Source organism: Saccostrea cucullata, unplaced genomic scaffold, assembly GCF_032062105.1.
Source record: "Saccostrea cucullata isolate Sc308-1 unplaced genomic scaffold, CSIRO_AGI_Scuc_v1 ctg503, whole genome shotgun sequence".
Classification (NCBI taxonomy): Eukaryota; Metazoa; Mollusca; class Bivalvia; order Ostreida; family Ostreidae; genus Saccostrea; species Saccostrea cuccullata.
This window is the reverse complement of record NW_026935642.1, coordinates 344,489-371,617: the sequence shown is the minus strand read 5'-3', so window position 1 is coordinate 371,617 and position 27,129 is coordinate 344,489. Positions and strand designations below refer to the sequence as shown.

The following is a 27,129-nucleotide window of genomic DNA, read 5'->3' as shown; positions in this document are numbered from 1 at the left end:
GATTATATAGGAAAATGCCAATTTTTAGCACTTTAAAGCAAATTATACAAATACTACAATAGACATTTTTTTCAAACTATAATATTTGATGAGTAATACTATATTATACAATATATATTAGAAACACAAAATTCTACCGTCTTGTTACCAGAGGGGGCATCTCAAAATGCAAAAAATTAGAAATTTTTTTCACTATTTTTATAGAGTATTACTCTCTGGATTCACATCAAAACATAATAAAAATATTGGAGATATTCTCAAATTTCTATGTTTTAAATTTCAAGAGTGTATGTTCATTACTTTTCTTTAATAATATTTTGATTACCTCTTTCTTTAAGAGCTACAGATTATCATAACGTCAAAAACACACTGCAACGACGTCAACCTACATATCAATTGCAAAATCGGTAAAAAAAGATTAATTATATCAAATTGTTATTACATTTTTATACCTATAACTTCTTAATTTTGTTTAATTTTAATAATTAAGCGAAAAAAGTTGCATTAAAACAGTAAATACGCTTCATTTTACTACGATGCGCGAAATATTGCACAATGGAAACTATAGTCGGCCTCCTTAAATGCTAATTATGACGTCATAAACATGTGCATTTTCCAGTATTTTCTGAAAAAGAAGACACCGATTTTCAATGGAATTTTCTTTCAGATAACATTGTCCACATGCATTGCCCACAAAGATCTTGAGATATGTGATTTATTAAATTTTGCATAAAATATGAAAAAAATAATAATAATGACGTAGGCGACGGCTGTGGACACTGTTTTCTAAAGGAAAATCACCCTTGAAATGTGCCATTTTTAGGCTTTTTATGTTGAAAATAGAGAAATGCTTCACATTAATGATGTCATATTTGCAGAATGGTAAACCTTCATGCGATATTCTTTCCTGATTTATCAGTCATATTTTACATATATATTTCAAAACTTTTTGATGTCATTACATTTTTAGGGCGAAATAAAGCTAAAACCATACCTTCTTCTTTAGTCGTCATGTCGAATAAAAATATTAATTGACGCCTAAACTTTTTCTATAAGTTGCAAATTAAAGTTTGGCGATGACTCCAAATCGACATAGCGAACGTCAGATTTTAGAACTATTAAGTTTTTAACTTTTTTTTAAAGATGAGATATGTAAGAAGTCTAGAGAGTATCTTAATTAATGCAGTTTTTAAATTTGCGCACTAGAAAACATTGGCTGGCTACAAACAATTTGTATTGTCGACAATTTTTTTTTCCTAGGAGACAGCTGGCGCCAAAAAATCTAGATATCTGTCTATCTGAATGAAAGAGAAAATAAATTCAGACTGAGATTAAATAATTGTGTCAGAAAAAGTACTCTTTTATAATATTAATATCAATAATATACTTTTAGCATTATTAGCAAAAGTATGTATCATGCAATGTATCCACTGTAAAATTTGGCAAATGCTGAAACTTACTTCTGCAGATGATGAAACTCGGGTCAAATTAGAGGGAAGTGGAAGGGCAGATTACATAAATGCCTCCTACATTCATGTGAGTTCTCTCTTTCTCTCTCTCTCTCTCATTTGAGATAGAAATCTCTCTTGTCTATCTGACATTTTCATCTACAAAATGCATCTGATACTGGAGCATATTACATATACATTTGGTAGATTGGCAAGCTTGTGTTTTTTTTTTAACAAACGTTTTTTTTAATTTAAAAAAAAATGAAAGAAAATTTGGTAAAAAATTGTTTTAATCTATCAGATTTTACCTACTCTAATTAGAGGTGGTCGTTTAAGTCATTTTCGTCATTTAGATGACATATTGTGTTGGTTTCGACGACATTTTCTGTTTTTTAGAAAATTTTGGTTATTTATAATTAAGAGTGGGGTTGCTTATAACTGTTTGTTTCAAAAAATAATTGAAACACTTTCTATCTTTCTATTTAATGTATGGGCATCTTAAAAGATAAACGTTTTCGTGATTTCACAAACAATGGATAAAATTGTAAAATTCTTCATAAAAGTTGTAAATTTCATGAAATCATGATAATTTTTTCCATCGTGGAGCTAAGTTGTACAATATATTTACAAAAATGTTCATTTGAATTCATGGAAATTTTCCACTGTAATAAATAGCGTTTTACAAAATTATAAAATTTTCAGCCATTGGATAATTTTTCATATATATGATAGCTACCTTGTGATTTTAATTGCAAAATTTTATCTTATTATTCAAGAAAAATTCTTGAATGGTCGATTTGTTTATGTATATTTATTTAGTGGCTATCGCTTTTTAAAGATTATAAAATCCCCGGTTCCCCCGTTCTTATCTTTAAAGAAACATACTACCGGTAAGTTAACCATAAACTAAATTTTTTTTAATTATGTAATATATGCCTTTTACCCCAAAATCTCGAGGAAATACAAAGTAGTATAAAATTGAGAAATTGGCGACCCGGTGCCATCATGGTAATATCTACCTTCGTTGATGTCCGATTCCTCAGAGTAATGTGATTAAGTGTCCGACACCTCAGAACGTCCATCTTTTAACGTCGTCCAAATCGTTGGCGATTTTCAATAATTGAAGTCATGCCTTTTCAAAAGCCTAAATAATCTTGCTGACCTTATTTTCAATACTTTAGATATTCAACGTTTTAAATTAGTTTGAAACCGCTGTCATTTAACTCCAAAATATTTATTTTGTCTCACCTGTCATTTCCTGTCGTTTCGTAAGTATGTATCCACTATATGAACTAATGGCGGTTTTACTAAGACACTTGTACCTCCTAACACTGACACATTCTTTCCGAGCAATGAGAATTTAATCCTAGATAGGGATGGTTTCAAACTAATTATGATGTTGCATCTGACCCACCTGCACATATATGTCATGGTACATGTATTCAGCAATAGGTCAGCAAGCAAAGAGATATATGATATCAAAACTATCTAAAACATTTAAATTTATATTGAAAAAATCATATGCTTTCTATTGATCCAAAGGTGGGTTATTGTCTTCATTTGATTTCATGGATAACTGGGAAAATGTTTCTGAAGCACAACTTTGAAGCCATAAGAAAATAGGTAAAAACAAATGAATGACACATTCTGTTGCTGAGAGAAAAAAGGCTTGGCATACCCTTTATAAATGGTTATGTTTAAAAACATATTGTAAAAGCAGAAAATTTCGTTGTGGATAAAATTGCATTTTTTGCAGTTGACAATTTTAACGAAATTAAATCCCACACGAAATTTGATATATTTATTAATTTATTGAATAGGGTTATTTTTAAACAACGATTTTATGCCCGTAGTATATTTAAAGACCATGCACTGAAAACCTTTCTGAAAACTGAACTATTTATTCGTTCAACAGAATCTTTTTTTATCTTTAAAGGGATACGTAACAGTGAGGAGTTATATTGCAGCACATGGTATATAAAAACGACTACAAACAACAGTCAAATTTAACATGCAAATGATACACGCATTTATAAATTGAAGAGATAGTAATTAAGTAAGCACCCCATTCATTAATTAAGCTTAATAAAAAGCCTTTTTATTTTTGTTCTATATCTTTATTTTTTCGAGGCCCACTAGTTAATACGATTGATGATTTTTGGATGATGGTATGGAATGAAAGGAGTGGAAAAATTGTCATGCTAACAAACCTTATCGAGGATGACAAGGTGAATTTTTTCATTACAAAGTCAAATCGAAGTGTTGTGTTATTTCTATTTTAAATACATTTTCTATCTTTAAGATGAATTTTGTTATTGCTGCACAGACTTTCAGACTTTGATGTTTTATTTAACAACGTCTCACACCAAGTACCTTCATTTTTACAGATAGGAATTTGTAATAAAAATGGAAAAAGACAGGGAGACTATTTTCAGTTTTATATCAGTTATTTCATTAATTTTGAATTACATGTATAATCTCAATGTGTTGTTGAAGAGGACAAATATAATCTTTTTTTTTTTTTTTTTTGGTTTAAAAAAATCTTAAAAGGGGCTACTAACCATCAAAAATCTTTTAATTTTAAACTTATTATACTTAAAACTTTCAATTCAGATGAAAAATATATGCTATTATACAGAAAAGAAAAGAATTTACAGCTCAAATCAATTGTTTATTATAACAAGGGAGACATTCTTAAAAGTCAAGATAATATGTATTTATTTTACTAGGTGAAATGTATTCAGTATTGGCCAGAAGAAGAGAAAATAATAGCTGGAAATCTTACAATAGAAATGGTGGATATGGAGAATTTCTCTGACCTAACAATAAGAACATTTTGCCTAAAAAACGTAGGTACTGGGTAAATGTTTCTTAATGATTGCATCCATTTAGCAGTTATTGATCGGGAAATTTTGATTAAAACAAGTTCTGATGCCATAACATAGTTTACTTTCTACGGCAACAATCATGCATGTTTGCTCCATTGTGTGCTCAATATGTACAAATTCGTTTAACAAAGAAAAATCAAACACTGATATTTCTCTGCTAACTTTCACTTTTACACAGGAATGAGACTTGTTCAAAGAAAAGGACATGTTTTGGACTGTAGAATCATCAATGTTATTGGTGGACCAATGTTCGTGGATTTCTTGGGATACCCTTATCCACGAATTTACATCCCCACGCACATTTATTTTGTATATGTAGTTATTTATTGAATCCTCTATATGTATGAGTTACCCAGAAAATAACGTCCCCATGAACCAAAAAAATTTTGCTTATCCATGAATATTGATTCCCACGAATTAATTTGAAGGATATGGAGATAACGAACAGTATTCAATATCAAAACCCATAAAACAATACGAAATAGGAGCAGAACAAACAAAGACCTCCAAAACATCGGAGTTGGGATCAGGTGCCTTGGAGGAATGAGCATCTCCTGCTGATCGGTCACACCCGCCGTGATTCCACAGTATTCATATTAAACATATATTGTCTAAAACCTTAGAATTAAAAAAAAACCAGTTGTAATAGCTTTCAACTCGACAGTTAGATATATCACGACATAGTATCAATTAACAAAATTCGATTTGATATCAAGATAATCTTAAAAAGAACCCATGCTGTTTGACACATCTATGTCAAATTTGGATTTTTACCTGAATATGATGCTTAGGGTAACCTATCTGCTGATCTTATCATTAGGATAAACGTAATGATTTCAACTTTTCAATCATCAATGTCCCTTACTTACGTAACAAAATATCTTTATCACCTGTATATGCGGTTTTCAAGAACATGCTCTACTAAAGAACAATTTATAAAACGAAACACGCTATTAAATCAAGATGATGAAACAAAGATTTCAAAAGTCTTGTTAGAATTCATTATTTGCAAGTTTTATAGTCGGTACAATGACCTTTATATGTGCTCGTTATCAACATATTCCATTCTTTTTTTTAAATTAGGAAAATGATCATGAATCGCGGTATCTTTATATTTCATGCATTGGTTTTCTCTTCTAATGGTTTCGCCTACCCTTTACAGATATATCTTTCAACAGCTTTATAACTGAAATTGCATCTAAACAAACCCTTGAGGGCTACATGTCCTACAAAATACATGGACTTCTTGAAGCTAATTGTTGATAACGGAAATATTCCTTACGTTGAACCAAAATTTTCTTTCTTTTTTTTTAATTAGAATCTGTGCCAATAGGTACAAATGGCATACCAATTATTTTAGCTATTCTCGACCGAATACTTAGGTGAGCTTTTCTGGGAAAAGAGTATTTGTTGTGTATCATCTGTTTAGATATTTTACTTTTTCTTAATATCTGGCCAAATTGAACGAAACTTGGCACATAATACAAATATGAAGAAAGTTCAAGATTTGAACAGTTTTGAATTTCGTTCATCTTTGTATTATTTGTTCCAAGTTTAGTTAAATACCAGGAAGAGGACGAGGCACTTTATTTAAGCCCTATCGTTCAAAATTTATGACCAAGGTTAAAGTTTTTGGTATCCAATGAAAGGCCTTGCCACAAAGAATACTTATTTAAAATATTTCTAGTATCGACCGTTCAAAAGTTATGGTCAAAGTTAAATTTTAGAATTTTGATGTAATTTAAAAATTAGGTCAAACTCCAAGCTCATACATGTAAGATCAGATTTGGTGGTACCCAAAGAAAGGTCTCATACTAAGGAATACACATGTAAAATATGAAAGTTATAACTTCACTAAATGAAAAGTACTTGGCAAGGTTAAAGGTTTTGTGACGGATGGAGAGACTTACAGACGGACAGACAAATGAGATTTAATGTCCCCTTGCATTTGCGAAATCGGGGGAAAATATACATTGGAGCATGTCAAACATATTTTTTCTCAAGAACAGAAAGGCCATAATTATTCAAGTATCCTCGTGTAAGTCAGATGAAAAGGTTTTCAAAACATGATCACCATATAATCGGGCTTGGGCAGGGCTACTAAAGTAGATATAAGTAATAAATCTGAACATTAAGCAAAAAATTTACAAAATATCCTCTTCTAGGGAACAGAAAAGCCATTTTTAGTCTTATTATCATTGGAACATCCTCATGTTGATTATATGTGTTCAAATCATATCCCCCAGCTGGGTGTAGGGCAAGGTCACAAAAGGATATCAAAGTATACGGAGGAATATAATGAACATGTTTTTAGAATTTACTACTCAAGAATAGAAAATCTATGCTTATTTTTTTATAGTAATATTTATGTAGATACATTCTCAGGTTGCCTTGGTTCAAGTTTTTTTCAAAACATGACACAGGAAGTAAGGTGAGAAAATAATACTTTAAATAGTAAGACAAAAAGAGAGAACCATGTGCTTAAGTTCGGACCAGTCAAAGAAATGTGGAAGCAATTTCCTCTCTACTGGTGTAAATTAAAAATTGTTTAAATTATACCATCTTCCGGGTGGAAGTTTAATGTTTTCATGTAATGCTTAACTGATTTCTGTTTTTTTTTTTTTGTTTTGTTTTTTTTTATTTAAAGTGCTCAGGTAAGTGCTGTGGCTCATATGCTTCTTGTCTTTTTCTTATAAGGGTACAGAGAAAAGACTTGTACGCCACTTGCACTTTACTGCTTGGCCAGATAAAGGGGTGCCACTCTATGCTTCCTCTTTGGTTCACTTTCACTCCAAGGTGAAAATCACCACATCGCAGGGCAAAGGACCGATTATTGTACACTGCAGGTATTGTACTTATATTTTTATACACATGTATAAACGTTATGCTTCACATTAATTGCCGATTTACATTGTTCATTTTTTCTTTGTGGCGTTTATCTTTTCTTAAAATTTTAAGAATTACAATATATTTACTACTTTTTTCTCTTTTCCTTTTCAAACACTTGATCTTCGAAAGAAAAAAAGATGTTGTTAATAAAAAAAAAGATTTAGACACAATAAGACGGAAGATTATCGTTACTATTAATATCTCCTACAAAACTATAGATCAGGGCAACCAATACATATTAAAGACCCTACTAAAATACAATATATTAGCTAGCATACAAAAACAGGTCCTTAAACAGTGCAAATGTCCCATAACAAAAAAATATTCAAATCAAGGATTAAGGATTAAGTTTTTTTTTATTTTGAATAGGAAATACTAGTATTAGAACAAAGGATGAACAATTGGTTTAAAATATTTTGGTTAAATTTTAGTTTAATGTTGACTGACAATTTTATTTATATTGTCAGGTATTGTTAGGTACACGCTAAAATATCAGATTTTTCTCTTTGCCAATTTCATAGGAAAGAGCTAAAGGGGGATGTGACCGGGGTTCGGAGATGTTTACTCCTCGATGGCACCTGATGCCACTATTATGTTTTTATATAACCATGTTTGCTTCGTTCCTGATTTGTATTGATTTGAATGTACTTTAGACCTTTGTTACAATTCACTTTTTTCATATTTAATTTCGACAGCATAATACAATATAACTATTATTTCATGGCTGCTTTTTTACTTTATATTTTTCTTTCATGTATAGTATACCCCCTTTCCTATGCCCCAGTGAGATCAGTACACTTAGAAGCTAACATAACAAGACATTTTTTTTTCAGAAACATAAACTGTGAACCAATAACCAAATTGTGCCTTATTGTCAGAGTAAAATATGGAATTCGACGTAATTTTTTTCCAAACCAAATAATAATTTCAATACGTGTTCTAAAAGAATTATTCTAGAGAAAAAAAGGACATTTGTTGATGTTGGGTTGCTGGATAAGGAAGTTTCTATGAAAAAGCTGTCAGCGCTATGTTTTAAAAGGGCATTTATTAGTTAGTGTACTTACCAGAATGATAATCAAGTTTAATTAGTGTGAGAAGCTTTAGTTCTAAATAAAACCAAGCATTTTATCAGATAACATAATCTAATTCATCGCAAACTAGTTGCCTAATTATTTTTCTTTGGTATGGTCATATTAATGGATATTTAATTCAATGGCTAATAACTTTTAAGATACTTTTCTCTTTGTTGTACATCATACTCTTCTCTTCCATACGTATCTTCAAAATAGAAATTTTTTTGTTCATATTTTTCATGCTTATTGCTTACCTTATTGTAAACACATAAATTATTTCTTCTAGTGCAGGGATAGGACGAACAGGGACCTTTATAGCGTTAGACTACCTTATCCAGCAGGCCAAGGAGTCCGAATACGTGGATGTGTTTGGATGTGTCGAGATTCTGAGAAGACAGCGTGTTAACACGGTACAAACTCTGGTAGGTTTCTACAGTATACTATGACCAATATTTTCTCAAAAATCAAATTTGATGGAGAAATCTATCATAATATGTATTAATTAATCAAATGGTATTCCTGAAGACTTATTTTCCTCAGTCATAACGCTATATGTTATGACTTAAATTTCAAATTTTAATTGTGTTTTGAGAACAAAAAGTGTGTTTTATGTTGATATTTTGATTGAGGGTTAACAGAAATAAAAATTTAAGGTCCTCTTCAACTCAATCTTTTGATCAAATTATAACGTGAAGAACTAAACCATCAAAGAAATATGTAAAAATTATCATATGGGAGAATGCACTCTGTAAATTAAATATCAATCATAATTTAACCAATTTGGTCCATGGGCCATTTTAAAATTATTGAATAAAACAGAAAATCCAATTGTTTGTGGCCTCACAGAAACAGAAATTGCCAACAAGTTACTTTCAAAATATATTATTTCAGTTTTTTTAATACAATAATATTGTAATTTTTATATACAGTTTAGCACATCTCAAAAGATTTTCAAAATTTATTTGACAATTATTGGAGCAAACAATGTGCAGATATAGCATACCGGTATTATTGTTTAACCAAATATTTCTATACATGGGTTATTTGGAGTATAATCATTTTCAACATTTTTAAAGTTTGCCCTTGAAATATTTTTTATTCTTTTAGAGTTGCAATAAAAAAATAACAAAACGTCTCTCACACAAATTTATAATCTTTATTGTTTTAGAGAGTCAGAGAGTCTAACACATCTGTTTCATACAGTATTTTGATATTTTACTTGACAAAGACATTCATGGTAATCTAACAACCAAGCTCTATGATAATGGTGATTACTTTAACTTTTCTATCGTCAACTTCCCTTACTTATGCAGCAGTATACCTTCATCACCTGTATTCGGGAGTTTATATCTCTCGGTTGATACGATATGCAAGAGCATGCTATTCGTGTGTACAACTTCTAAAAAGACGTAAATTATTGACAAACAAATTTATGAAACAAGAATATCAGCAGTCTCGTTTAAAGTCATCATTTCGTAAGTTCTATGGTGAATACAATGACCTTCTCAGCGAATACAATTTATTATTGAGTCAATTGCTGACTGACATTTTTAATACTTATTGTTAGTCCAATATTTATAAACTGAATTGACGACGGATTTTTAAGTTATTCCCGATCATGACAAGGAGCACACGGCGGGTGTGATCGGTTGGCAGGGGATGCTCACTCCTCCATGGCACCTGATCCCACCTCTTATGTTCTGGAGATCCGTGTTTGCTCTTCACCTATTTTGTATTGGTTTTTGGATATCTGAGCTTGAATACTGTTCGTTATCTCCATATTTTTATTTTGAATATAAATTTGATTAATTTTTGATTATTTTACAACGGATTTCCGTTTTTACTGGATCAATAAATAAGGCTCTCTTCATATGCTACTGGCCGAAAAGAATGCTTACTTCTTCAAGGTATTTGATCCCACCATCGGTGTTTCCTGGTGCCCCTGATTTTTGCTTTCCATTTGTATTATTTACGTTCACCTCATCTTGTCATTTCCAATAGTAATGAATAAAACTGCTAGTATGTTCTTATCCCGTTTTCTTTTTAAAGGAGCAGTATATTTTTGTACACAACGCCCTGCTGGAAGCTTTAATGTGCACGTCATCTGATCCTTCTGCAAATGAGTTTCCTCTTCTATATATAGATTTTGTTAAAATAGATTCTAAAAGCGGAAAACGAAACATTGATTTGCATTTCGAGGTATGATAATAAAAAATAAGCTACAAAATGAATGTTTCATATAGATGGCAGGAAAATTATTTTACACAAATCAATTTATCTTTATTACCTGGCTCTAATTTTTTTTTTTTAATTTTTATCATTTACAATTGTCATAATTTATTGTAAGTACATTGGCAAATATCGTTTTTATAATTTAATCAGAAATTCGAATTAAAAAGAGGATCAATTTATGTTACAATATCATTTTATTCAAACAGTATTCTATATACATGTACATCGCTTGCTTTTGTTTTCAGAATATGATGCTTGGAATAGAGGAAATTCCTAGCAGTGCTTACAGATTTGCTAAAGAGAAAGAAAACCATATGAAGAACAGAAACAATAACATATTACCAGGTAGGTTTTACATACAGTATTTTTTTTTAAAAAATGATTAATTTTAAAATTTAATGAAAAATAATATTTTGATTTAAGTCTTCTTGCTTTTATATGGTACTTTATTTAATGAGACTTGTCATGGATATAATGGATTATTTTTGAAATGCAAAGGAACTGGTCAGAAGCATCGGGAAAATGCTTAATGTTTCAATGTTTACTTCTCTGTAAGTCCCCTAGTTTTATTTACCAATTTATTTTACATGTTTTACACAGCATCAAGCATGTATAAACGTATATATTTTGAAAGATGCTGTAGCTCACTACAATGTTGTGAAACTTTAGATAGAATTTTGGTATTTATAAAATTTTTACATGTTATTGCTGTATATAATCCTGACGCTTCAAATATATATAACAAAGAAAAACAAGAACAGTCTTGCATACTTACGTGAATTGAGAATTAAAGTTAGTAGTTAGACAGTCATTGATTAACTCTTACCTTTTTCCTAGTTGACAGTGAGATGCCAGAACTGAGAGATGAAGAATTTAAGCGTGTATACATTAACGCCGTATTTCTTCCGGTAATAGTACAGCATTTTTTAATATCCACTACATTATTTCAACGGGAATAAAACTAGTTTCCCTGACGAAGTTCGAGATAAAACTTTGCAAATTGAATGTGCAAAACATATTTTTTTCATTTTAAGATAGTGATACATACAAGATGCATGAATATATAAAATTAATATTGAAGGCTTACAGAATGAAGAGATCTTTTATTGTGACGCAAATGCCTCTAAAAGAAACCGTGGATGATTTTTGGAGGCTTGTTTCTTGTCATAACGTATCCACCATAGTGATGCTCAACCAGACAGCGCCGTCGGATGACAAACAGGTAAGGGAATCATTCTTGATATTTAGCACCATCTTGTCTGATATCAAGTTTACTTCTTTAATAAATATGAAATTGATTTTCAAAAACAAATTTAGAACATTGGGATTTACTGGCCAGAAAGTTCGAACAGCAGACAGTTTAACCAGGTCAATGTATATCAGGAGGGATTGTCCAAAAGGGAAAAAGATTACACAACTATCGATCTTCAGTATAAAATAAAGGACGAGGAGGAGATAGAGGCAATATATTTTTCTGATAAATTTTTCATTTTCCTAAAATTTTGACTATATTTTTAACAAAAAATGCAAGAGGCGGTTATGGTGTAAAATTAGTACAAACACAATGTATACCATGTATCCATACATGTAGGTATGAAATCTTCAAAAATAAAAATTGTAGGATTCAAAGGTTTTTTACATTTACATACAGTTTTTTGAAACAACACCTTTTTTTATAAAACATGTCATGCATGCCTTGTAACATTCATCTGATTTTAGGAAGAGAGGAGGATAAGGATTTTTAAATGCAATTTCTGGCCAGATTCTGCCACAATTCCGTCTTCAGTCCTCTCCTTTCTCAAATTGGTGAATGCTGTAGAGCTACACCATGACAGAAACAACACAGGCCCAGTTGTTGTCCACTGTTTGTAAGAAATTTCTTATTTATCAAAAATTATTTCGATTTTAAAGAATATTAATTTTGATTAAAACGTCTTAGTTTAAGAAGAGAGGTTGTCAGACCGAATGCTTTTGTCCGTCCTTGGGCAGCACTAAAGTTAAGTAAACAACACATTCTTCTAGGGCAATATTTAATTCATAAACAGTTATTTGCATAGATATGAACTAAAAGAAAAATAGGTTTTCTTTCATAAAAATAAAAAGGACACATTTGAAATAATTCAATTTACCTCACTCAAGCTATGTAGTTTACTATTCTTTTATTATTTTAAGGGACGGCTCGGAAAAGAGTGGTCTGTTCTGTGTTTTGCAAGTTGTGCTTGAGAGACTGAAGATAGAACAGGATGTCGCCATACATCAGGTGATTCAGCAGATGCGCAGTGTGAGACCAAGCATCATACCAAATGTGGTAAGTCTTTTTTTTATACAAATTTGAGACAGCACACAACTTTCATACAATTTGGTAATTTTATATCTTGAAAACTTTGCTTATGAAAGAAGATACAGTTGTATGGAGTGTTGCTTTAAAAGAACATTTTTCATTGAAAGCAGAATAGGTAAATTTTCTTTGGTTTTATGTGTACTAGTTATTATCTAAAAAGAAAAAAAGTAAAATTTTCTTTGTGAAGGTTAAGATTATATTTAAAATTCTGTTTTCACTCAAGAAATTTTGTAATTCTGCATTTGTTTAGCTGCAGAAATGTAGGAATTTATATATTAGTCTATGACTATAACACTACAGATCCCATGTTGCAAAAATATGCAATTAATGGCGCAAGATATTTTGGGCACTGCTGGGGAGAATTTCTCCACATTTCAGTACTGGTCAACTCCCTCTCACTCCCTATTTCTAGATACATTCTTTAACCAATTTATATCTTTTATCCACCTCCTAACCCTTTATAGTTGTCTACAAGCGATAAACTCGCTTTATTTGAATTTTTTGCAGCCTAACGACAATTCTAATCAAGCTTATTTATCCCCATGTAGAGACGACTGTAAAGAGCTGGAAAGTTATTTCAAAAAATATGCAGATAAGTTAAAGAATATGTCAAGAGAGAGCTAGGGAGCGAAAGATAGTTGACTGACCTACGCTGGAAAGTTGAGAAATTCCCCCTAACAGCGCGCAAAAAATCTTGCTCCGTAAATTGCATGTTTTTTGAATTACAGGATCTGTAGCGTTATGCTCAGAGACTAATATATAAAATCATAACGCTACAGTTCTGCAGCAATACTTTGTGAGTAAATTGAATCTAATTCTTTGGTATAAAATATTGCATATAGTAGAAGGTAACATTGATAATTTTCAAGCCCAAGAAAATCCTCAGAAGAAGCGCAGCCAAAATTGAGCATGGTTTTCAAGGGATAAAACTATTTACTTTCAGCTACAGTCAATATTTATTTAAGAACCGCAATCCGTGTGCTCAAGGATTTCGCACAGTCAGTCAACATTTTTTGGAATATCATAACATGTTAATGGGCTAAGTTGATTGTTTCTTACTGTTGACTGTTTCTTGCTGCATTTCTTGCATTATGTTTGTGATGGGAAATTAGTCAAAGGAAGTCTAATGCATTTTAATGTGCGGTACAAATTTGTATTGTACAGAAGCGTATTTTTGCCATGTATTTTTTTAAGTTGGTAATTCCAACTTTAAAGTTGGTTATTCTAACTTTAGAACTGGTACATGTAGTTCCAACTTAAAATTAGTAATTCCGACTTTAACCTTGGCTTTTATAACTTTAAAATTGGTGATTCTAATAGTAAGTTGGTAATCCCTGTTTTAATCGTGGTTCTTCCATCTTTAAAGTTTGATATTCCAACCGTAAAGTTGGAAAATCAAACTTTAAGATTGGCTCTGTAGAATGAATCTTAAAGATATATATTAATCTTCACACTTTGACTCTATTAAATTTCATTTTATTTCATTGTATTGCAGATGCAATTCGAATTCTGCCATGATGTTGTAATGGAGTTCTTGAAACAATATGACGCTTATTCCAATTTTCAAGGACAGTGATTATTTCAACTTTAATACATTGTACATTTACAATGTTTTATATGTGTACCGGTATTTAGACCGTTTTCTTCATTGTAGTCATTATGTAAAATGGATACCTAGCTAGGGTATTTCTAGCTAATAATCCTTAAGATCATTGGAAATTATTGTCATTCTTTTTTACCAAAAACTCAGCATGCATAAATATTTATAAATTTGAGATCAAACTTTAATAGCACATACATGTATACACCTAGAGTAGTTTTGTTTCTGAGGAACAATCAATTCAAAGAGCGAGGATTAATCCAAGTTCGCCCTTTATAATTTTAGTTGAGACATGGACCCTTTTGCTAAATGAACGCACTTCAATGCTAAACACAAAATTGTACATCTTTCTTGCAGGTCAAAGTCGATTCTTTGTTAAAATATTTTTTCGTTTTGTACGGTTCCAAAATTGTCCATAATTTATGCAATATACACAAGAAATAATTGAATGAGTTTTTGACTGAAGTGAGAATGCAACAACTTTCTCGGCTGATCCAAATCCAATAATAATTTAGAGGAATGTGCTTACAATACCTCTTGGCAAATTTAAATAATTTGATTTGAACATATTTTATTACTATGTAATATTATTGATAATAATATGTTTTATGCATACATATGTAATTTTCCATTTCTGTGGTTAGAATGTAGTAATTGTAGTATATTTTATGTATAACTTAGGTTTCAAAGCTAGGATGTTATGTAAAGCATAGTCTCAAGTTTTGGGGCTTTGCGTTGATTTGTCGTTAGCTAACGTCAGAGACATCACGTGATAGTTATCGCTGGTGGATGCTGCAAGTGTTTGTACACACCATTTTTTGTAAGAAATGACACATTTACAACAATACTCATTCTTGGTTTTCATTCAATCTGAAAAATAACAGAGCTGCGGGAAACTTGGTTTTAAATTTGCACTATTATCATATGGAAGGCATAAAGTATATACTGAAACATAAATGATTGCGAAGCAGGCAAATACGAGTATTCGCCCTCTCCTCAATATCAAACAATATGTAATAACTAAGTGGCCGTAAAAGATACACTGTCAGTTTTACATCATCTGAGATGAGTTCTCTATATTTTACTTATTCAGTTTATGAAGCACAAAGATTTATGTTCCGATGATAATTGAAATACATTCTTTCAATGCTAAATTGTAAATGAATGTATATGCTTTTCCTGTCTCTAATAGCAAGGTTAAGATACCGGTAATTTAGAATATAATAAACTATAGACAACATTTAATGTTTTACTTTATATGCAAACATGATATCTACTTTAATGCTCTTTATTTTTTTCTGTTCGGTGGAGGATTAGTCTTAATTTAAAATGTTCCAAATAAAAGCAGATTTTTGTTCGCCTTTTGTGAGTGCATATACAGAAGATAATGTACTAATATTCAAAATATGAATCAATGTTTTATTATTTATTTGATATTCTGACTGTTTTCCTTCATCGTGTTTTTGTAAAAAAAAATTGCATGACAGTAAATTCACGTTCATTAATTAAAACTTCATTACTTTCGTATACTTTTGCGCACCATAGTATACTGTAGATCACTAAATTTTTGCGACACCTTATTTTCGCGAGATAGTCATTGACTCTTGATTAGCGAGACAAAATTTCCACGAATTGTGGCTATTGCTATATATATTCTTAAGAAATACTATTATACGCGAGAATAAAATTTTCGCGAGTACACTGTCTCGCGTAATTACGCGAAAATAAAGTTCTCGCGATAAAAAATGTGATTTACAGTATATGCTGTATTTTTTTAAAAAGACACAACAGTATATTTTTAAAATATTATCTTGCTTTATAAAGCTTTCTGCGGATGAGACCTAAATATAGACTTTTAGATGTCGGTATATAAGTAGTCCGTCACAGAATAAAGCACGGAGATGCTTCCTTTATCCGTAAGTAGTGCGTTTCAAACATCCAATATCTTTGTCAGCTAAGCCCTGTAGGGTAGTTGGAGATGATTTAAGTGCATGCGTCAATTATTTCCGCAGCCTTCACCTCCCCCGCTAAAGCAGAGTACTTGTGTGTCACTCAAAATATTAAACAATTAAATCTTTTTGTTTGTGTGTATATTTATACACAGAAACAGGAAGCCCTCTGGCGAATAATCTGAATGCAGATGTAACTCACGACAGCGTGAGGTCGTGATACATCAAAGACATGTTTACACGCACAAAATTTAACAAAGATTTTTCTTAAGACGAAATTTCAGTAACAATCATCTTATTATTTCAAATTTCATTTTCCCCTATTACTTTTAGAATGACTGTCTTTTTATTAATTAGAAACAAATTAAAAACAATATGTTCCCCAACTTCGTTTGGGGAACATAATAAGTTACATGTTAATATTAATAAAATACATGTTTACATAAATGACTTGCAAGTAAATATTAAGATCCAACGACACTTTACTTGAATATTTTTTGTGTGTTATTTTATGTATCCACCATCCATCATGTGCTAATGATAGAATTAGAAAATTACACAGGAATGCAGTTTTATCATTTTTAAAATAAACTTTTCTTATGCTCTTAAAAAAAGACTAAATGTCATTATTGGATGTTATTTCTGTAATCTATCACATGCTAATTTTAACTTTCAAGTAGTTACTTTAAAGTAATGCATATCTTTTTATTCAATTGTCTTTAATTCTACGAATCCTTTATTTTTGTCGCAAGATTAAAAAAAAAAGAGTAATTTCATTCTAATTTAGTTTCTTAGAAAAATATACAGACCTTGATTTTTTATGTTGAAAATTTAAAACATCATATTATTTCATACTAAAGAATTTTTGTTTTTGCATACGGAATAATTTTTTGAGATAATTTCCAAATGTAATCATATATGATTTAGAGATTAATTGCTTGAAATACATATTTTAAATAAAATAAATCAAAAGAAAACAATTAAGCTTATATGAACATATTTGCAGATGATTTCATAAACAAGATAACACATTGTAGTTATTTCATGTAAAACTTCGTTACATTGATTAATTAATGAATAACTTTTAATCTGTATTTGTATTTCCGAATAGTCATTCAAGATACTCTCATTAATCTATCTTTATTTCCTATATTTTGGGATTTGCAAGAAAATACAAATATCAAATAAAGGGAAAAGAGGGTGTAAATTGTATATTACTATATCAAACAACATTCGTGTGTATCATTAGCAATGTCATGGAGAGTCGATTATTTCGGAATTTAAGAATGAAAACATTTTATGCATGATGATTTTTTACTTTAAATACTCGGTGGTGGCTACGTTTGGGAACAGAGAGATAAAAAATTGTACTCGCTTACAGTGATAAAATTTATTTAACCGATAATTCACAATAAATTCTTCACGTGTGTTCAAAATAGTTCCAAAGTTTTAAGAGTAGTGGTCCCGCTTAGTCCATCGTTACAAAAAGCTATTTAATGATGGTTCAATGATTTTGGTGTTTTATTTAAAGCTTCAAGAAAAGAAAAATCCTGTATTTATTGCTCGTATATATCGAGGAGTATAGCTTTGGTACTTCTTATTTATCATACTAGTATTTAATATCAGAAGTATTTAATAAGTCATTCAACTAAGTTTGGTTCTTCTGGTAACTAAGAATAAAAGGAAATATCAAAATATAGTGTAAATGTAATCGTGTAAAAGACTAAGTTTGTCTTTATTTGTGGAAATATATTTCGAAAAATACGTTTAAAATCATGCAATTTTGGGATAAAGCTCTGTATTCAAGCACAAAAATCCATTCAAACAATACCAATTGGGAGCAGAACAAACACAGACTTTTAATCAATCAGAAGGGGATCAGATGCCATGATGGAGTAAGCATCCTCTGCCGACCGGTCACACACGCCTTGTACTCCTTGTCATGATCGGGAAAACAGAAAATTAAGTATGAAAATATTGGTCTAACAATCTCCATATGTTTCATGAATATCTTTCCAGGAGAGATCTGAAATCGTTTCATTTATGACATAATTTCGAAAGCCATAATTTTGACTTTGAAAAAATATCTACGAGCTTTGTATTTTATTTGATAAAGATACGCTCATCAATGATATCGAAAAAAAAAATTGCTGTTCATAAAATAGGTTGTAAGTGAAAAGATACATAAGTAAACTTTTCCTTTAAAAATTGTTTCCACATCTGGGAACAATCTTGATATTTAAAAGTGGATTCTGAGAACAACAATTGATATAGTTTTGTTGGGATATTAATCAGATCATTGAAATAAATACATTCGTATTTTTGTATTACATCAAGTTTGGAATACTGTGTTTTGCATACTTTACATAAGACTGTACGCCCAATAGATGGGAAATGTCCTTCCGGCTTTGATAGAGAACAAATAGAACTATAATATATAAAATTCCTCTACAGAGTTGCCAATTTGAATCGTAATTGTGAAAACTATCTTCAATGTTATTAAAATTCAATTTACGATACAGTCTGTTTTACTGAACATATTGATCACATTAGCATTGACAGACCTCCATTTTGATCTCAAATTTTCTAAAGTTCAGAGGGATAACACATGTTAACAATGAATGTAAAAACAATACTCCGTGCACAGCAAATGTGTTAAGGACATTCCCTACAAATTGGGGACAGTTAATATTTGTTATTTGTGTTCGATCACTGTATTGTATTTCAAGTGGTTCTATGAGATTTGTGATTGTACAGGATGTTATTGTACAAATGCAAAGTTTGCGGAGCTAAGTGCCAACTCAAATAGTATCAGATATATTAAGGTTTCTAAATACTTTTGATGTGTTTGTAAATCATTTCCAATTACATTTCAGATATGCTGTATTCTAAGCGTGTAATTTGTACTCGGAGACAGGAATTTTTCATTGTTTTGAATTTTAATAATTGTGAAGCATTCTTAATTGTATGAGTATTAAAATGGTAAGAGAAAAATGTTCATGTTTGGAAATTTTGATTTGTAATAAATCTTAATAGATCTGGAAATTTACCATCACATGATGCATTAAATTTCAAAAAATAATAATTCTTTGACCAAAGAAATTTTAAAAGGACTTTTTGTCGATATTTAGATTTTCCTCAGTGCTTTATTTCAGGAGGAAGAATTAAAGATTACTTAGAAAAGAATGACTGATTGTACACATTCTCATTTTTTTTAAGATAAGAAAATGTCTGTCAAGCATAAATCCGATAGAGAGAAACTGTTTGTATAGATTAGGCATAGGCAAATGAGGAAATTCAATTAAATATATTTTTATGTTTCTAAGTGACTGTTTGATTTGTTGAAGCATAGGGAAAAAAATAACCAAGAAATTCAATATTCTTTAAATTGTAAACTTTTTAATTTAACAACCTTTGTATATATATTATATATCATTGCAAAATAACTTCTAAAATTCAAAATATAAAAAATAAATATGTAAAAATTAGTAAAATATTTGACATGATAGAGAGCAAAAAGCACATCGAATAAAATGCAAAAATCTGAGACAATTTAAAATTCACAGACACACACACAATATATATTAAACAGACACACAATAAATTACCATTATACAGCATGAATACACAACATTTTCAGAACTGAGTATCGTTTCCAGGGATGCCTTTGAAAGACTTTGGTAAATGCTGCCTATAGTTATTCACATAGTGTCAGGATCACCACCAGAACTTGTATTTGACCCAGAGCCTGAAACAGCTTCGGTCTTTTTGGCACAAGTACATCCCTCTTGCTTCATATATGTTTCCTCTGAATACTGATAAACACCATCAACACAGTCTGATTTCCTAGTAAGAATCCTGACCGGTCTGTACACGGGCTCACACCGAGTGGCCGTACTATGACCATTTTCTTCCAGACAAGATTGGCATTTACACCGAGCCTCAGTTATAATCTTTGGATACCGAGTTGAAAGATGAGAAGCCACAAGGAAATATGGACAAGTAGTTCTTTCGTGGACTTTGCTCTTTGGGTCCGATGTAATGACTCTAAGGCTTGAAGGACATACTTTTGTACCGTAGATAAGTTGTTCTTCTTCATCAGGACGTGTGTTGTTGGTTGAATAGGAGCCCAGTATTTCATCTATACTTGACCCCGATTCTTGGGACAAATATTGGGAGTACCGTTCAGCTAGGTTTGTTGGCTCAGAACATATCACTGCTGACTGAACTTGACCACCCAAGAGGACAATTGCACTGCACATCGCCTAGAAAACAAAACATACTGAGTGAGTCTATAACTTCACTTTTATTAAAAAAATTATTTTTAAAATGAAGACTGCGTTTAATTCTTTGGAACAATTAAGTAAAAGTTGTAACTTCTTATTAAAGAACGATTAATAAATAACATTAACTAAATAAACACACACAGATAAGAATACAATCATTGTTTTGATTTTATTTTTGTCCCGTGTTTTTTTGTAAAGTATTTATTGATAATTATTCTTATGAATAAGTGTGTAACTATCCCTTAAAATCCTAAAAAAAAAAAATGGAAATGTTCTAAAAGCCAAACATTTTGATGAAAAAAATTCTTAAAAAGAGTATGTAGATTTTGACCCAAAGAATTTAAAGACATTATTAATTCTTAATTCAAGATGATTGTTAAGAAAATATTTATTGCACAGAAAACTTTTTGTCAAGGTAAAGTGATAACATTAAAATGAAAAACAATAAAGACTTGGATCCCAGATTATCATACACTTACCAATTTGAATGACATTAGAAAAGAGATGCCCATTTTAAATGTGTTTCTTATTTTACAACTTTTTGATAGCTGAGTTGTTTGTGGTATAATGCCGACATGGTATCTTGTTTGCCATTATATAGAGTCTGCAGAAAAATTTTGGACAACTTGGGGAATATTTTTAACTTAAGACTCTTCCTAAAACACACTGTTGTTGAGCATGCGTCTAGCGGAAGGAACACCCCCTTTCCTGGTTGGCTTTTTCGTCACTCTATTTTTAGATTACAAATACGGAGGATCTCCCTTTAATGATTGGCTCTATAAACGTAATACTTTTAAACGGGTTAAAGCGACCGTTCCGGGCTACTGTTTATACAATACCCTCAGCTGATTTTCTGTTATGGATAAATCATTGGTTGCTACTTAAGCAAGAGATCAGTTTCTTTTTATCCTTCTTATATACATTAAGTTTACTTCCCATTCTCTTTCAGTTAAAGAATTTATCAGTCGAGGGGTAGACGGGAAATTGTAGTTTTTGCACATATAGGTAAAATAAACTATTTAGAATTACTTGTTTTATTTTACTCTCCTTGAAAGATTTTGTTATGGAATACACCTATGGATAACAATGTAGAACGTTGTTTATTACTTAGTTTGACCTTGTAAAATCTAGATTGATAATTATTTGTTATCATTCGACTTAGCTTTTATTGTATCTCTATTATTATTTTATATTTTGCATTTCTAAAAATATATTGTAATGCCATTCTGTTTTGTATGAAAAGTATCACAGCCTATGTATTAAGTTTACATGTTCTCTATCAATAATATTCAGTTAAAACTCAGACATACCTTTATTTTTAAATTTAGTTTTATCCCACAAGACAAAATTCCAATTACCAAGCTAGCATCGTGAAATTCCTAAACAAGTATGAAATGTATATGATTTCAAAACTTTGTATTCTGGGAACAGTCTCTTTACCCCGGAAGAAAACAAATTTTGATATCTCTCACAGCTGAATACAGACAGATTTGAACAGGTGCTGAAATGCAAACGGAAAAAAGAATATTCACTTATTATGAATCCACAAACAAATATCCTGAAATCTGAGTTTAGTACTTATGTCAATATTACAAATAAAGTTGTTTGGATTATGATTTCCTTTTAAAATGACATTTATAAAAATTTACGCTACAGAATTTGGTCTCAGTAATATACAATTTAGTACCCTTATTTATATTCTGTGTTTTATCATTGATATGCATTACTGTGAGATGAGGTTTATGTCCTCTAGAACATAGGTTGTGCTTGTGCTGGCTAAGAAGGTCCAGTGAAAAAAGCATATTATGTCTTTTATGTACAGTCACTGTTTTTGTTTAAAACTTCTCTAATTTTCCCTTTTCTGTATTTTTCCCTCTTTTATATATATCTAGAGTTGATAGCATAAATAATATATCCCATCCAAAACAGATGTCTTGTATTCTCAACTATTTTACAAATAAAATCCGTTAGGCATCATAGATTAGTTATTTTTGACTAAATATCCTCGATTGAAAAGTTCTTGCATTTCCTTCTGCATTTAGTTTCTTAAATTCATATTTTTCTATTAAAATGTCAGATAAGTGTCCCTAATACTCAACTCTTTAATAACTCGCCTCTCTTTTCTTCGGCAGAGGAACGAGTGGTGAAGTGTTCATTTCCCACACGTGACTGAGATAAGACTTTTCCTTCAGGATGTCGTAAAAGTGGCTTTTACTGCATCTATTTCCCCGTTTCCTACAAATTGTTCATTCATTCAGAAGCCGAGATGCTACTTCACCAACCCATCACGGGATACAAAATTGTTTTAATTCGTTCATAATCAAGTTTAGGGCTTGAGTTATGATCAAATTAAATGAGGCCACATTAGTAGCCACAAGTAGAAAACTCCTGAGGTCATTTTCGCTTCAAATCTATGACCTAGTATCCGACTTTTATAAGAGTCATCTAAATACCCTTATACCAAAAATGTTTTTTTTTTTTACAATTGTGTTTTTTTTTAAATCAAGATATCTAAAGCAAAACATATGTTGTTCTGTTTGTTATAAATATTACTCATTATTATTATTATTATTTATCCATTGGATAAAATTTTTTAGTCAATGACTAACTTAATTCAGTTTAGACGCACTTTTTATTATTCACATGCTTCTGTTTCAGTTTATATAAAAGGGATACTAAGAACTCATGAACTGAAGATTCTGGTGTATTTATGTTTTGATACAGAATAAGAGGACTTGGGGTTGTGTCCATTTTTACACTATATTGATCTCCTTTAGAAGGAGAGCTCCATATGATGATAGATTTTAAAACTAAAATGTATGATATATTTCTTTGCCAAATAATAGTTGATATCATATCAAAAAACAATTAGTTATATCTGATTGTTAATATGTTGACCCTCTAGCCCTCTTGAGCTTCAAAAATTCAACTGATGAATTCATGCTTTACTCTGTATCTAAACTTAGATCCTTTTCAATAATTCTTCACATTTTTTCACATATACACATTGAAATAATTATTCAGATAAAATTTGAGCCTTTTGATTTTATTTCCTGTAACGTGTTGACCATCTGTAGTAAAAGTGGGAAATTGAAATTGGAATTTTTGGGATATCCCCCTTTAACCTGGTGTTCTTTTTACTTTTAAAACTTAAAATGATTATTCCTGAGTTTTATTTTTTTATATTAATCTTGAAAGTATTTCAAAATCAATTACTTCAAGAGAAGGAGAAAATGCCGGATGCTATGCTCAATTTAGATATTGCAACGTCGAATTTAAAAGATATATACCTTTCTTAAATCGACAAATTTAAATGCCTGTGACACAAACCTTGTAGACTACCTTTATTTAGAATGAGGAAGTATCTGGTGACCTTCACCCTATAACAGTCTAACTAGAACAACTTATCTTTAAATGTGTCAACTATTTAATACGATAACTCTTATGTGAGCTACTTGGCAAATATTTTAGACACTAAGTCCCTTTAGAATATTTTCTCTTTGTTAAATAACCATGATTTGTAAACGTGTTTAAAGGATTATTGTATTTCTTTACCTTTTTTAACTCTTAGGGGAAGTTTCTTTAGGAAACGTAGACTTCCGGAATGGGTAGACCTACCCATTCATTCACTGTTGTGTTACACGTGTTTATAGCCAAAAAGAAGGGAAATTTGAAATATATAAAAACCCGTTAGGTTTTAGCGTGTTTTATTCTGCATACCTTATTATGATAAATATAAGGGAAATATTTCTGATTCATGAATGATGATTTCGGGTATATCTCCCTTCCCCTTTTTATTTCATATGAATGGTAATATTCATTAGCATTCTAAACGATTTCTTGAACAAAAAAAATATAATAAACTTAATTTTGTAATAAAATTTAAGAAAAGTGTTCAATTAAAAATCAAATAGAAAATGTTTCAGTGCGATCAAATGATTTTGTTGTCTGTAATTTTTATTGATTTAAACTAGTTATCCATTTTTTTTTAATTATTATTTATTACAACATACTGAAATAAATCCAACTTTTTTTAGGCTGGGTAGGTAGATGGTTGGGATTGGGTTCGCTTGCTTTCATATATTTTTTCCCGATATTTTCGTTGGGTTACATTCAGAATTAAATTTTACATATCGTATTATATGGCTATTAAACTTCTTAAAATTTCATTAAGAATGTATAGATGTCAGGTTAAAAGACTTTGAGGAATCGCTTATCCCTTTTGCTATCAGTTGTGAAATGTATTAACGTCGTCTTATAAACATCATCAACTACAAATCAAACTTTATTCACTTCCTACAATAAAACAATCAAAACTTTTTTGACTTTTGATAAATTTCAATATTTAAAAATTCTCCACGGGATCATTGAAATAATAGATATTTAAATTCAGAAATTTAATTATAATTAAGAAACGACTTATATTAATAAATTCATATCTTTAGGTCGCGGGAAAAGAACAATTTCGCAGATTTTCTATGACGTATGAATTACAAACTGTAAAAACAGATACAACCGAAGCGAGAAGTTAAACATAGCCCGTCTAATTAATTGAGGGTTCAAGGTAATAAACTGTTCACTTTTTTATGGTAACAATACGTCACAAAGGTACATTTCACCAGTTTGCTTCAACTAAATGTGCTTCAGAGGAGAAGGATCCGGTTGAGATATTCTGCCCTCCAGGCTTATTTATTAACTCATTATAATTTGACCCTAACATCGAAATAATTTATTTTTATTTATATTTTTTATAGATTTGATTGTTTCGGTATTTAAAAGTTAATGAGACAGTGATGCGCTCGGTTTCTTGGACAAAGGCCTGTCTAGCCGTGATTAACGCTGGTTTAGAACTAGTTTTGGTGCAATCTAGTTAGACCAAAAAATATAATTAATTTCATTGTTTCTTCATGATTATTATTCTTTGATTTTATTTAGCTATTTATTTAGTGTACACATATTTTGAACCTCAAAAGGTTTGGAATTTGAATACTCTAGTAATTCCTTATTTGTAAAAAAAAAAAAAAAAGAGGGTGCTGTAATAAAACCAATAGTTCAAAACATGAAAGAGTGTAAGGTTTCTATTATATATATTTGAAGATTCCCAGAAGTGAAAAAAGAATTGATAGATTACATGAACAGTATGTACTGGTCCCTGCCGACAAAGCAGGTAACAACATTGTCTTCGTCTGTAAGGCTCAATATATAAATTGTATTTTAGAATAACTTCGATTAAATTCTACAAGCGGTTATCCTACTTATACTCATACTTTCCTTTCTAAGGAAGAAATTCTTCAAAATCATATGTCAATTTTCAAGATTTTTAATATTCCACAGATCCAAAATGAATTTAAACTACGATTCCGAAACTTCATAAAAATCCTTACAAACAAAGATACATTGCGAGTTCCAGTAAATGTTCAATCAAGCCTTTTTCGTAACTCCCCACTAAGATATTGACAGTAGTGAAGGAAAAACTTCAAGAGTACTGTACAACAATATATTCAAGAAGTGGTGTGAGTCAGATATGTATACTCGAAAATTCCAAAGAACTTTTGGACAATTTGAAATCACAAGATTTTACCAAAATCAACAGCTTAAAAACTTATGACTTTTCAACTTTATACACAATCATTCCCCACGATAAATCAAAGTCCAGGCTTTTTGATATCATTGACAGTTGCTTTTTCAATAAAAATGGAACGCATAAATTTACTTACCTGGTCATTGGTCTTTTGCAAAATTATTTTGTTAAAACACATTCTGATTGCACACACAAATACTCTGAAGTTGACATCAAAAAGATGCTTGAGTTTCTGATTGACAATGTCTATGTGGTTTTTGAAGACCAGGTCCTCCAACAATCCATTGGAATTCCCATATGTACCAATTGCGCTCCGTTGTTAGCAGACCAATTTTGTATTCATATGAAGCAGAATTTGTGCAATATCTTATACGTGAAAAGAAGAAAACACTTGTTGTGACCTTCAACTCGACATTTAGATATATCGACGACTTATTGTCAATTAACAATGGTAATTTCCATTCCTACGTCGACACGATAAATCCTTGTGAACTTGAGATAAAAGATACCACAGGGTCTGACACATCTGTTTCATATTTGGATATTTTACTTGAAAAAGACATTAATGGTAATATAACAACAAAGCTATATGATAAATGTTATGACTTTATCTTTTCGATCGTCAACTTATCTTACTTATGCAGCAACATACCTTCATCACCTGCATACGGAGTGTATATATTTCAGTTGATTCGATATGCAAGAGCATGCTCTACGTAAGTTTAATTTCTAAAATGAAGTTAATTATTGACAAGCAAGTTGGTGAAACAAGAATATCAGCAGTCTCGCTTAAAGTCATCATTTCTTAAGTTCTATGGTCGATACAATGACCTTGTCATGAA

At 30.7% G+C, this 27,129-nt stretch overlaps 2 protein-coding genes across 3 annotated transcripts in view; one reads left to right on the top strand and one right to left on the bottom strand.

Moving 5' to 3' along the window:
* The window catches only part of LOC134243482 (receptor-type tyrosine-protein phosphatase alpha-like), a 32,498-nt gene extending 17,084 nt beyond the window's left edge, over positions 1–15,414 (top strand). The window contains exons 12-25 of the mRNA XM_062725749.1: positions 1,469–1,536; positions 3,385–3,421; positions 3,579–3,676; positions 4,178–4,297; positions 7,034–7,182; positions 8,585–8,720; positions 10,348–10,497; positions 10,776–10,875; positions 11,368–11,438; positions 11,612–11,752; positions 11,848–11,991; positions 12,256–12,398; positions 12,703–12,838; positions 14,367–15,414. Coding sequence (XP_062581733.1) covers positions 1,469–1,536; positions 3,385–3,421; positions 3,579–3,676; positions 4,178–4,297; positions 7,034–7,182; positions 8,585–8,720; positions 10,348–10,497; positions 10,776–10,875; positions 11,368–11,438; positions 11,612–11,752; positions 11,848–11,991; positions 12,256–12,398; positions 12,703–12,838; positions 14,367–14,447 — 1,574 coding nt within the window. The 3' untranslated portion in view covers positions 14,448–15,414. The remainder of the gene's footprint in view (positions 1–1,468; positions 1,537–3,384; positions 3,422–3,578; positions 3,677–4,177; positions 4,298–7,033; positions 7,183–8,584; positions 8,721–10,347; positions 10,498–10,775; positions 10,876–11,367; positions 11,439–11,611; positions 11,753–11,847; positions 11,992–12,255; positions 12,399–12,702; positions 12,839–14,366) is intronic.
* Positions 15,415–19,799: 4,385 nt separating this feature from the next.
* On the bottom strand, positions 19,800–22,344 carry LOC134243457 (interleukin 17-like protein). 2 transcript variants are annotated; one of them, XM_062725710.1, is made up of 2 exons: positions 22,017–22,344; positions 19,800–20,685 (listed from the first exon to the last, which is right to left on the bottom strand). In XM_062725710.1, exon 2 carries the CDS (start codon positions 20,680–20,682, stop codon positions 20,122–20,124), a length of 561 nt encoding a protein of 186 aa, XP_062581694.1. In that variant the 5' UTR covers positions 20,683–20,685; positions 22,017–22,344; the 3' UTR covers positions 19,800–20,121. The 2 variants fall into 2 exon arrangements, with proteins under 2 accessions (XP_062581694.1, XP_062581693.1); XM_062725709.1 differs by lacking the exon at positions 22,017–22,344 and adding an exon at positions 21,186–21,457.
* Between the last annotated feature and the right edge of the window lie 4,785 nt (positions 22,345–27,129).